The 12,912-nt window shown below is 42.3% G+C and overlaps 1 protein-coding gene across 2 annotated transcripts in view; it reads right to left on the bottom strand.

Annotated features, from left to right (window-relative positions):
- Positions 1–9,114, bottom strand: part of erfl3 (Ets2 repressor factor like 3) — a 53,303-nt gene extending 44,189 nt beyond the window's left edge. For both annotated transcript variants that reach the window (XR_006982461.2, XM_017469581.3), the window contains exon 1: positions 8,084–9,114. Coding sequence is in view for 1 of the 2 variants with exons in the window: in XM_017469581.3 (XP_017325070.1) it covers positions 8,084–8,105 (22 nt within the window). In the remaining variant the exon portion in view is untranslated. The remainder of the gene's footprint in view (positions 1–8,083) is intronic.
- Positions 9,115–12,912: the final 3,798 nt, after the last annotated feature.

Below are 12,912 nucleotides of genomic sequence, written 5' to 3'. Positions count from 1 at the left end.
CACCTTCTGACCAATCAGAATCGAGTATTCTACAGTGACACAATTATTACTTTATATTTCTATACAGTTGAGGTCGCGAGTGCCGAACGTTGTGGTCTTCTGGGAAACGTGAATATCTTATGGAGCTTCATAAGATCTTTAAACAAAATAATAATCGTTTACAACGATCGTCCTGTCAAAAGTTTACACCCCCATAATGTATCGTGTTGCCTTCTGGAGCGTCAGTGAATGTTTGCACCTTATGGAATAGTCGTGTACGAGTCCCTCAGTCGTCCTCGGCCGCTGTTGGAAAGGGGTCAAATGTGCAGAAGATGCTGGAAAAGCGAAGAATGTGCAGGACCTGGAGGATTTTTCTGAAGAACAGTGGGGCAGTTTAACAGCTCAGGACAAACAAGGGACTCATGAAGAACTCTCACAAGACATAAACACAGTCGTGGATCATCCAGGTAACCACACACGGTGTTAACAATCGAGGGTACGTAAACTTTTGAACGGGTTCATTTGTGTAAATTCAGGTTGTTGCCCGCCCATCCACACACACAATTTAGAAGCTGCCAAACTTCTGATAACTGATCATTCATTTAATTGATAAAGACTTTGTAGTTTCTGAAGAGCGACACAGTCTCAGTGCACTAAAGCAGCTGTGGTGTTGCGCCGGTGTGAGTGAAGCCGTTTGTATGCGTGACATTTGTACCCAGGAAAAAACAGGACGTTTCCTGCTCGGCCGTTTGTCCGAATAAGGTTACGTTCTGCCATTTCGGAGGGTCTGGAACTCTGGTCAGCGAAAATAAATAAATAAATAAATAAATAAATAAATAAATACAGTCTGACATTTGTCCTATTGAAAGGACTGTGTTCATCACTAATATGTTTTTTCCCCCCATAAATTACCCTTCAGTTTCAAATTGACGTGATCAATCAAATTCATGCAGTACAACAGGCCATTACGGTAAACAAACCTTAAGAATATTGTAAAGATTGATTACCGCAGCTGTCGTTACAGTTGTGTAAACGCTGTGCGAGCTTAACAGTGTAGTTTACGTAGGTAGTTTACTTGCCTAGTTTTACAGGTGGTTTATTCAGGGTTCCACGGTACACGCCGTTTTCTTTCGCCGTTTGGAAAATTAAAACTCGATTTGGATTTAGCGGCACAAGATTTTGAACTCCCGCCTACCGCCCTGATGTATGTATTCGCTAAACAAAAGCCTATATTGATTAAAGTGCTTTTCGCATGGGGGTCAGTTCTCTCTCTCTCTGGCTCACTCTCTCTCTGGATTGCTCTTGGTGTGTGTCTCTTTCTCTCTCGGTGTGTCTGTCTGCCTCTCTCTCTCTCTCCGTGCCTGTCCCGCTCCACTACGCGGACGAAAGGTCGAAATTCTTACTCGGCGTGTCATACGGGAGACGCGCTCATGCTAGCTGTGTTACATCCTCGTGTCGGGTTAATCATCAGGGGAAGATTACACATCAGACGCTCTCGTCAGAAACGAATACGGTCGAGCGACCGTCGCCTCCCGTGTAAAAATAAATAACTAACTGACTAAAATAGATCCCTACTTGCGAGTGCCGCTGTTAAAACTTTAAATGGCTTTCAACGGTAAAGTTAACATTAACTCGCGCCGTCACCTTGATTTTAATCGCAACGTGTTGAGTGAAGACAAACATGCTGGCTAGACGAAACAACCGACGGTCAGAGACTGACTTTCATTTTCGTCCTGGTGCGGAACCGCTACGGGCTTTAATACGCTCGCGGTATTTCAGTGGGAAACTTCTCACATCGCGTCGTTAGCTAGTTCGTATCCGTTATATATATATATATATATATATATATATATATATATATATATATATATATGCATGTAGACTTATAGGACTAGAAAATCAGTACGTTAGAGTAGTAGAAAAAGTAAACAGCTCATTACCGACACCGACACGACAGCTGCACACTAACCTGTGTTCATTACCAAACATGAGAATGGACTACTTGAGAGTTGCGGGTTTATTAGGTCCACGATATTTAGAAAATGTCCCGTCTTCAGCTTCGACGGTAACTTCGGCGGAGCAATCTTCGCTTGATATGCGTTGCCGTGCGTCATCCGGAAAGCGGTCTGAACTGAAATGTGCTGAACAAACAGTACGACTCGGTCAGAAATCTTCAGAATGTCAGAAGATAGAAAAACAAACTCCTCTGGAAGGTTATGTGAAGATAGCTTTGGCTTCCCACCAGCCAGACAGTTCCTCTGTGTCTTCTGCTTGGATCCAGACGACATCAGAGCATTCGTTATCACTGCTCAAGCCAAGGGGCCACATGTAAGTTAGTTCATGGTAGTGACACCACAACCATAAGGGATTCAAAACGAGTTTCACGTAGCGGAGGACAGTATGGCGTGAAACTTTACCCGATGCTTACAAAGTACCAGGGTCAGAAATTAACAGGGGCGCGGGGGAGGGAAAAAAAAAACACAAAAAAAACAAAAAACACGCCACCGAATGTGACCAAAATGCCCCAGATATTTAAAATCCGTCTGCGTGCGGTGACACGAGTGTAGTTAACGCGTAGCAAAGACGGAGTGATTAAAAAGAGTAAAAATCAGCCATGCAAACCCGGACGCGCCATCAAACACACCAACGACACAAAAACCAAAGACATCCAAATCCACTGTAGAACATTTCTACTATCGAGTCGGGGGAAAATGGACTGGCTCAATGCCGATCATGCCATCTTCTGCAAGGCAGCAAAGAGCACCAGCTTCTATCCAAGCGTCTATCCAGGTTTGTCCCGTGCACGATAATTGTCCAAAAAAAAAAAAAAAAAAAATTACATGGAGAGACATCAGGAGAGTCTTTGACAAATTTGCTTATTGTAAAAAACCTACTATAGTGTTAACATTTAGCGACTTAGCGAACAATGTTGTTCTACATAAAAATGCCCTCATAAAGATAATAAATGCCCCTGATGATCAATTCAGCGGGTTGAATAATTAAATAGTTGCATTTTCAGTTGAGTTTGTTGAAACCACTTGAAGCATTCGCCGTGTTGAACCATTTCAACTGCTTTCGTTTGATTGGTTCGTTGCAAACAGCTGGAAGTCTAATTTTGACAATAAACCTGATTTGCAATGGGGGTTCAATCCCTTTGATTGCAAGTGTACGCACTTAAAATGTGCAGCCTCTCTCTAGCACCGATACGGATCAACAGTTCTGATGACATCGTCGTGCACTTCGACTTCTCGTCAGATTTTCTGTCCAATCGAACGCTCTGTAGAATCTGAAGTGTCCCGCCCCCCCACAACATGATACATATCACCTTGCTGAGGGAGAGAAACCATAATCAATGAGCATGGGTTATAAATGTGTCTTTGGCTGTTCGAACGTGTGCGTTTCATTCAGTTTTCCAAATGTAAATTGGTTAAGGAGGAAACGGCTTGATTTCATTCACTTTGTAGGAGGAGGTCTTCGTGCCGGCTCACGGCTTTGACTAACTGTCGAGTACGGCTTAGCCCGGGGCTGTGAGGTAAGCTAAACGCGACTGGCTATTTAAAAAAAAGGACGAGCCACTCGATATGTCCCACTGATATGACTTCCTGTGCCAGTGGGGAATTACGTCAACACATCGAATAACGCTGTGCACAGGGACTTTAAAGCGTTGCAAGTTTTCAAACAAATGTGGCGGAAACGTACACCGAGGAGAACATCCATACAAACAGTTTCGCTTTGAATACGCTTATACCGTGATACCCTGAAAATAAAACAATATTGATGATGTTGGGTTGTATGATTATTTACAGTATGTCCGAACGTAAACAGCTGCTACAGGAAGTGAAGTCACACTGTAGTGAGATGTGTAGAGATGAGGGAGATGGGGGAGGGAGACTGGCATCAGACCCTCGATGGATGTCCAGCACGTGACATAGAATGTAGTGTGAAGGGTCAGTGTCACACACACGCATTAGCCCCCACCCTGTCCACACAAAAAGGGTCTCTGTGTTTCCTGACGATCCATAAATGACACCAACACATGGATGAGCTCCCAGTCCACACTGCCGTAATGGATGCCTGTACACACACACACACACACAACCCCTATACATCACATACACACGCCCCCTATTGTTCTCGCTAGGGAAAAGTCAGCAAAACACACTACTCAGCCACAGGGAACATCCTACCCCTGTGAGTTTGAATAGTGGCTTTTGCATTGCCATATTCGCCAAACCCCTGCCAGTGTGACGTAACGGACCACATTAAGGTCGAACAACTGGTGATGGGACGGTTGTAAAATCTCACCACTGCCAGAGAACCACCGTTAGGCCCTTGGGCAACGTTCAACCCTTCAACTGTTCACCTGTTTGCCTGGAATGGATTAACTTCATCAACGTTCAGCATGAAAGAAAGAAAAAAAGTTCTCCTGCGTGCGCGACATTGACACAATGGCCCTTCTTGGTTACAAAAGAACAGCATGATGGGACGTCTTTCTGAAAAGACTTCGATGAAGAGAGAGAGAAGAAAAAAAAAAAAAAAAAAAAGAAAAAAAAGCCAGTGTGCAAATAAAGATCACACACACACACAGCTTGTTGAAAGGGAACATCAGCATGTAAACAGAGTGAGAGGTGAGTGCTGATAGTAAACTGGTTCCATCCAGACCAACAGCTGCACAACACACTATACGCTAAAGTTCTCGCTTATGTTACTCCAAATCTCAACTCAAATTAAGGCACATACATTCACTGCAGAATAGCTCTCCAAGTAAGTAAGTAAAGCCTAGTGATCCATACACACAAAGCAAAAAAAATAATCTGTCAAATACAGCTTAACTATAATTCTCTGCATACATCATTGTGTGTGTGTAAAAATCAGGAGTCAACATCCATTACTCATTAACAACAGCAGCAATTAGTAGGATAGGTTTTACAAATAGCACAGACAACTGTTGATCGTCTTAAGCTTATAAGACTGGATTTCAGCCCCAAATGAATTTTCGACTACTTTAACTAACTAGTGGCTTCACGTTAAGGAAAAAACACCCTCGGCCAGTAAAACAACAAGATCATCCCCAACAAGTGCTGCTGGCTAATTTCCGCATTTTAAAAAAAAGAAAGAAAGAAAAAAAAAAGAATTCGTTGTGAGGCTGGTTCTGTCCAAGTGTAATTACTTTATAAACACGGCGTGGATAAAGAGAGTACATCAGAGTGGAAGGAAAATGTTAAATGTGTGTCTCTTATTGTCAGTGATTCATGTGGTAAAGGCTTTTGATGAAGTAGATAGTGTTTTTGTTACATTCACACACACACACACACACACACACACACACACACACACACACACACACACCCCTTATCAGGATGTACAAGCCTCAAAATAACAAATTGTCTCAGCCACCTGTTGCCATGGAAAACTCGTGCTTTCAGAGAAAGCCCTTTCACCGCAAGAAGTTGTTCGACCTATATCGCTGTGGGTGTGTGAACCAACAGGTAGGAGCGTGCACTAAAGCAATACTCAAAATCTGATAACGAGAGCAGCCACATCCTCTTCTCAGTACTGTATTACTTACACACATGCTCACAGAGCATCTAAACTTCCCTTGGAACTACTGGGGTCATGACGCGGCCCGCGGAGTCGGAGATCGACAAAACCACAACATACTCGTAGTAGCTGGCGGTAACTGAGTGTGCCACTTAAACATAAACACAGCACTGTGACATCGACAGACAAATCAGCCTTAAGGAGCGGCACTTTGATTTAAAACCAAGCGAACCGGCATCTTCTAAGGCTTTTTTTTTAAAAAAAAAGTTGTTTTTTTTTTTTAAATTCTGATGCCGTGTGACTAACGCCTTCGGCCTGTTACGCCAGTTTTGTGTTTCCAGACGAAAAAAAAATGTAAGTGTCATGTAGACTCAAAGCAAGTCCACAGTGGAGGTATTCATCTTTAAAATGTCAGTCACTGCAAGTTACTGCGTGAATCATAATGCTCAGGTAAAAGGAAATAAAAATAAAAATAAAACCAATAAAACAATTGAAAACAGATTTATTAAAATCAGGTCTCTCTACATTTGAGGCACTTTAAACTGAAATAGCTTGCATTTTTTTGATCATGAGATCAGATATTGTCTGATAATGCATAATAAAAAGGCCAACATGGAGAAAGAAGTGGGTAAACAAATCAGGCTACAGGCTGGCTAGTGAGGTCTGTGTGTGTGTGTTTATATATTGCCGGGGACCAAATGTGCTCAAAAGGATAGGAATTTGTGACAGGCTGGACCTTGTGGGGACATTTTGGCTGGTATTCATCGCAATAATTATCTTAATAATTATGTTAGTGAAAGTCCCCACAAGTATAGTAAGTCCTCTCTGTGTATGTGTGTGTGTGTGTGTGTGTGTGTGTGTTTATATATTGCTGGGGACCAAATGTGCTCAAAAGGATAGGAATTTGTGACAGGCTGGACCTTGTGGGGACATTTTGGCTGGTATTCATCGCAATAATTATCTTAATTAATAATTATGTTAGTGAAAGTCCCCACAAGTATAGCAAGTCCTCTCTCTCTCTGTGTGTGTGTGTGTGTGTGTGTGTGTTTATATATTGCTGGGGACCAAATGTGCTCAAAAGGATAGGAACTTGTGACAGGGTGGACCTTGTGGGGACATTTTGGCTGGTATTCATCGCAATTAGCTTAATTAATGTTAGTGAAAGTCCCCACAAGTATAGTAAGTTCTGTGTGTGTGTGTGTGTGTGTGTTGGGGGGTAACAGTTGTTTTAAGGGTCACAGTCGGCTAAACTTTTGACGCTATAACCTGAAAAAATGGCGACTTTGGTCCCTTCGTGGCGTAAAAAAGCAAGTAACTAATTTCACAGGAGTTCCAAAGGCCGAATCCCAAATGGCTCCCAATAGTGCACCAAGTAGCCTGCAGAATCCATTAGCTCATACGTTATGTAGTGCATTTACGTAGGAAGGTATTTGGAACGCAGCCTCGGATTCCTAAACATCCCACAAAAGCGTCCTGATAGATAGCAAACTAGCTAGCTAGTTAAAAAAAACATCATAATAATCATTAAAAAAAAAAAAAACCCCACACTAACTCGCCCAAACTTGAGCCAAAACAACCTCACAGGCTAACTAAATCACATTCGAAGAAAATAAAAACACAAACATGTCGACTTGTTGAGGAAAATGATGCTAATTTGGTTCGGAAACGAGTGTAGCGGAGTTCGTTAAACGGTTAACGGTTGGTTTCCATTTGAATAGGTTTCATTCAAAGCTCGCGCTCGTTTCAAGGACGTTAAAATGCTCGCAACAGACAAATAAATAATAACAGGGCTTCACCACTAGTTCAGTAACTGTATTTATTCCCAGCAGTAACCCTGCGGGGGGGAAAAGTACCTGGTAATTTAATCGCTACCCGCGTTATGTGTGCGCAAAGTTATGGCGGTTCAACAGGTAGAGAGGCTCAACTATAAATCGTGATGAAGGCAGGCATCCGCAGCGCTTCTCACCAAAACACCATCAATCCTCACCTCACCTCATCTCATCTCATCTGCTGCTGCTTTAATCACCAACAGACAGCACTTATCTGTAAATCTATAACCTGTAATCGATTCGACCAGGGCTGGTTTTATTTAGGACTACATGTTAGATTGATAAAGTCAATAAAGTAGAGCGCCTGCTGCCATTTTATGGTTCAGCGAGTTGACAACAGCGCGCGTGCACACACACACACACACTTTTAAGGCGGCTGTAGCTGGCTGGATTGAGACATGCCAGCACAGGAGCAGATCCTTGATCATGACGCCGATCTATGCGACATGTTTCCTCAGCAAACACGTAAAAGTCTGTGAAACCAAAGCTAAACCGTATTAAAAAGTCCACTTCGAGCACGCACCGGCTTTGTTATTGTTCCTGAAAACGAGTTGCATTTAAAACACACCGAGCTCTTCTCACTAATCTCCGAACTACGAACCTATTTACTAGTGTGAAATCTCTGACTGTGCACGCGCACGCTGGGGTTGATTGACTCGTGACTGAGAAATGGGGGAAATAAATAAATAAGTAAAGATAAATAAATAAATACATTCAAATAATAATAAACTTACCCGTTTCACCGGGAGTTTTCATGTTGTCTTTTCAGCGTGCAAGCAGAGTCCCGTTCGGCAGAGGGCGAGAGTCGGCCTCACTCACGAGCCAAAAAAACAACGAGAAAGAAACTAAAACTTTCACTAAAATGTGCAGCCGAGGACGCGCTCGCGCTCTTCTCCGTTGAGTCGCTCTGTTTCTCTCTCAGCCGGAAACCGCCGCACAGAAGACTTTTTGGAGGAGTGTAACGCGGCTCCACACTAAACTACTACACGGGGCGAGGTGACGCGGAGTTTCCCCCGTCCCGAGAAGCGATCAATACCGTCCCGCCGAGAGCGGAACACACACCGCACAGGCTCGAGCTCCAGCTCCGGGTTTAGTGTTGCGCTCGGTCACGCGAGTCGGCGCTTCTTCGAACATTTTCTTTTTGTAACAGCCAGCGCGTCTCCAAAAAGGTCGCCACCGACTCGCAGTAATTTAGTCAGCTTCCCACTCCCTCTTTCACACTGACTTTCTTTTTTTTCTTTTTTTTCTTTTTCTTCCTCCTCCCACCATACACACTCTATCTGTCCTCCCCCATTCCTCCTCCTCCTCCTCTTTCTCTCTCTCCGTCTCTGGTGTCGTGTTTCTCTGCCCGCCCACACCGAGGAGGAGGGGGGGAGTGGGCGGGGTCACGCTCAAGTCCTCGCCCGAGTCACACCTCCTTTGAGCGTGAGAGCAGGAAGGACGCAGCGTCGCCGACGTACGCGTCGTCGCCATGGAGACCGCCAGCCACCGTTCGCCCGTGATGACGTTACCACATCCGCGTCCTACGGCTCCCTCCGAGAAGAAGACAACAACGTGCCAAAGCAGCGTCGTCACGTCAGCGACGTCAAGCAACAAGTGGTTTATTTATTTATTTATTTATTTATTTAATTATATCGGCGTATGTTCCTTTCATCTCATGCGAATTGTGAACACAGATGAAACATGTCTGAAACTGCATACGTGCGATACAGCACACTGTGTATTAGTGTGGAGTTCAAACCAAATATCCTGGAAAGGATGTCAGGCTACAAAGAACAGATTAGGCCTAATCTGAAGTTCCCATTCAAAACAAGCAGACTGAGCACACACACACACACACACACACACACACACACACACTGCAGTTCAACCGTAATTCATTTAACACACTGTGCTGAATGATGCACTTGCCATAAGTGTGTTAATTAAACTTGGTTGTAAGTATACTTGGCCATTCTCAGGCAAAAATAGCTAACCGAGTGATTAAATTGCTCTCACACATTGCTTCCTTTAGGCTAGATGTAGCTCAACTGATAAATTATAGGACAAGAAGCGTCTTAATGTGAGTGATTTATATCACGAAAAACACGAAAATTCCTGGAGGAACAACAAAGCAACCAGAGCCGACCAGAAGCCGATTTTAGGCACTGAATTGAAAACACTTTTGACCCTAGGCAGGATATGAAAATAAACACATAACACAACCCTCTTACTTAATACTGTATAACAGTGTGAAGGACCAGTGTGTGGAAAGCAACTGTGTGAATCCCGTGTGATCATTTAAATGTGAGCTGTTTGCTCAAGCAAACCCTACACATCCTGTTTAAGTACCAATAACTACAACCATGACGCTTTCTCTCTCTCTCTCTCTCTCTCTCTCTCTCTCTCTCTCTCTCTCTTGTCACACTTGGGAAGTGTAGCTCATCTCCTCTTGCAGAAGTAGGTGACTTTTTCACCTCAAATAAAATTGCCCGTGACTAGAAATTTATCAACACAAAATGTTTAAAGATTACTCAGTCAGCGGCACTTGAAAGTTTGTGAACCCTTTAAAATGTTCTATATATCTGCAAAAATATGACCTAAAACATCATCAGATTTTCAGTCCTAAAAGTACACAAAGAGAACCCAATGAAACAAATATTTAAAAAATATATTATACTTGGTAATTTATTTACTGAGGACCCAGTATTGCATATCTGTGAGTGGCAAAAGTATGTGAAGCTTTAGGATTAACAAGCCGGTGTGTGTGAGCACCCTGTTTTATTTAAAGAGCACGGATCTATCAAAGTCTGATCTTCACAACACATGTTTGTAGAAGAGTATCACGGCAAGAACAAAGGAGATTTTTGAGGACCTCCGAAAAAGAGTTGTTGCTCATCAGGCTGGAAAAGGTTACAAAACCAACTCTAAAGTGTTTGGACTCCACCAATCCACAGTCAGACAGATTATGTACAAATGGAGGAAATTCAAGACCATTGGTACCCTTCCCAGGAGTCAGCGACCAACAAAGACCACTCCCAGAGCAAGACGTGTAATAGGTCACGATGTCACAAAGGAACCCAGGGTAATTTCTAAGCAACTAAAGGCCTCTCTTTCATTGGCTAATGTAAATGTTCATGAGTCGACCATCAGGAGAACACTGAGCAACAATGGTGTGCATGGCAGGGTTGCAAGGAGAAAGCCATTGCTCTCCAAAATGAACATTGCTGCCCGTCTACAGTTTGCAAAAGATCATGTGGGCTATAGCAAAAATGTTGTGTGGATGGATGAGAACAAAATAGAAGTTTTTGGGAAATGAGAAGCATTATGTTTGGAGAAAGGAAAACATGGCATTCCAGTTTAAGATCCTTATCCCATCTGTGAAACATGGTGGTGGTAGTATTGTGGCCTGTTTTGCTACACCTGGGTCAGAACGGCTTGCCATCGATGATGTAACAATGAATTCTGAATTACACCAGTGCATTATAAAGGAAAGTGTCAGGACATCTGTTCATGAACTGAATCTCAAGAGAAAGCAAGTCAATGACCTTAAGCACACAAGTCTTTCTATCAAATAATGGTTACAGAAGAATAAAGTTAATGTTTTGGAATGGCCAAGTCAAAGTCCTGACGTTAATCCAATAGAAATGTTGTAGAAGGAATCAAGCAGTTCATGTGAGGAAACCCACCAACATCCCAGAGTTGAAGCCGTTCTGTACTGAGGAACGGACTAAAATTCCTCCAAGTCGATGTGCAGGACTGATCATCGGTTACCGCAAATGTTTACTTGCAGTTATTGCTGCACAAGCGGGTCACACCAGATACTGAAAGCATAGGATCATATACCACTCCCAGGTATGTAATATTGGATCATTTTACTCAATAAATAAATGACCGAGTATAATATTTTTATCTGGTTTGTTTAATTGGGTTCTCTTTGTCTACTTTTAGGACTTGTGTGAAAGTCTGATGATGTTTTAGGCCATATTTATGCAGAAATCTAGAAAATTCTAAAGGGTTCACAAACTTTCAAGCACTATCGTAGCTCATTCCCAATAAGCTTCAACCTGTACTAAGTAATTAAGACAAATGTTTAAAATAGTCTGAAGATAGTTTTGTTTCACATTCACAAATGTACACAAGCTTGCAATTTTTTAGCCTTGGTTAAATTTATTGAGTTTATAGGCTACTGTATTATTATTTATTTATTTATTTTTTTAAAATCCATTACATCTTCCCTGTTCAGGTTTACTTTTGGATTATTTTTTTTTCCTCACTTGAAAAATTGTAATAAGTTTATTACATCCAAAAATGTAATAGAAACACACTACAGTTTGATAAAGTTGAAAATTCCAAGATGAAAGTGTACCCAGGTGCAGTGGCCCTGCACTGGCCAAAACGATTTGCGATGATATCTTCCGTTGGTTCTTCAGACAGCTGATGCTACAACAAACATAAGTACAATATTTTGCTGCATTTGCACCTGTATTTGTTCAATGACAATAAATTCCACCCCATTAACCATCTATAGCTCAGAAATCTGAATACCTAATAAGCTGCATTCCAAAGAAAGTTGTAAGACCTGGTCCTGCTTTAATAAACATCCCATGAGTTAAGCATAAGAACGAGTGGCCTTTGTATACAGTAAAATTCTTTAAAACTCACAACTCCTATATACTCTCCAGGCCTTTTTTAAAGCAATTTTCATATGATTTCATTGTTTTAGTACTATTAAACGAATAAAAACTGCTTGATAATAATAATACTTCTTATGAATACACAGCGTGAATGTATCTCTTCGCAGACAGAATACATTTACGAGGGGAAGTCGCTGTTTGCACCTTTATTGTCGTTTTCTTGTTGTTATTTACGACAATGAGTGCTGAAAAACGCAGACAATTCTGTTCAGAGGGGAAACAGATGAGAAGCCACAGAAAAATGCAGTGCGTGTGTGTAGGAAAATGGCTTTGCCCTTGACTCCCCAGGGAAAAAAGGAGCAGCTACTGTGATCTGCACTTTCCCACGTTCATATAGGCCGTAAACATTATCTGCTCCGGTTCAGACGAGTTCTTTCCTTTCCAATTCTCTGAATTTTCTCTCTCCTTCTCTATTATTCCTTTGACTAGCACTTGTGCTGACTCGCTATATCTCTCTTTATCTCGCTCGGGCTTTGTAACGAAGGGCCTTCAGCAGAGGAAGTGTGGACGGTGAGTTGAGAGGAATGGGAGTGGGAGAGAGAGAAAAGACTGTGATGTGCAGTGCAGTAGAGTGAAGAGGAGAATGGATGAGGTGCATGCAAACAAGTAGTAATTGAAAGGCCTGGGAATAATGGCTCAATCTTCCCATTCAAACATCATGGTACTTTTTCTCTCATGGTTAAAGTACATAGCACATCGTGCTCACTGATGACCGCTGTGTTATTCTCTGTCAGTTCCTCCATTTCTCCATGTCTCTCATCTCATTGTCTATTGTTCATTTTCTGTCATGTACATCACTGCTTACTTTCTTTCTCAATAGTGTATTGTATACCTTAAAAACATCGGGCTCCCGTGTTTACTCGGAACATATATGAACTGGTGTTGAC

The sequence above is a fragment of the Ictalurus punctatus genome, chromosome 1 (assembly GCF_001660625.3).
Source record: "Ictalurus punctatus breed USDA103 chromosome 1, Coco_2.0, whole genome shotgun sequence".
In the NCBI taxonomy this organism is placed as follows: domain Eukaryota; kingdom Metazoa; phylum Chordata; class Actinopteri; order Siluriformes; family Ictaluridae; genus Ictalurus; species Ictalurus punctatus.
This window is presented reverse-complemented; position numbering and strand designations above follow the sequence as displayed.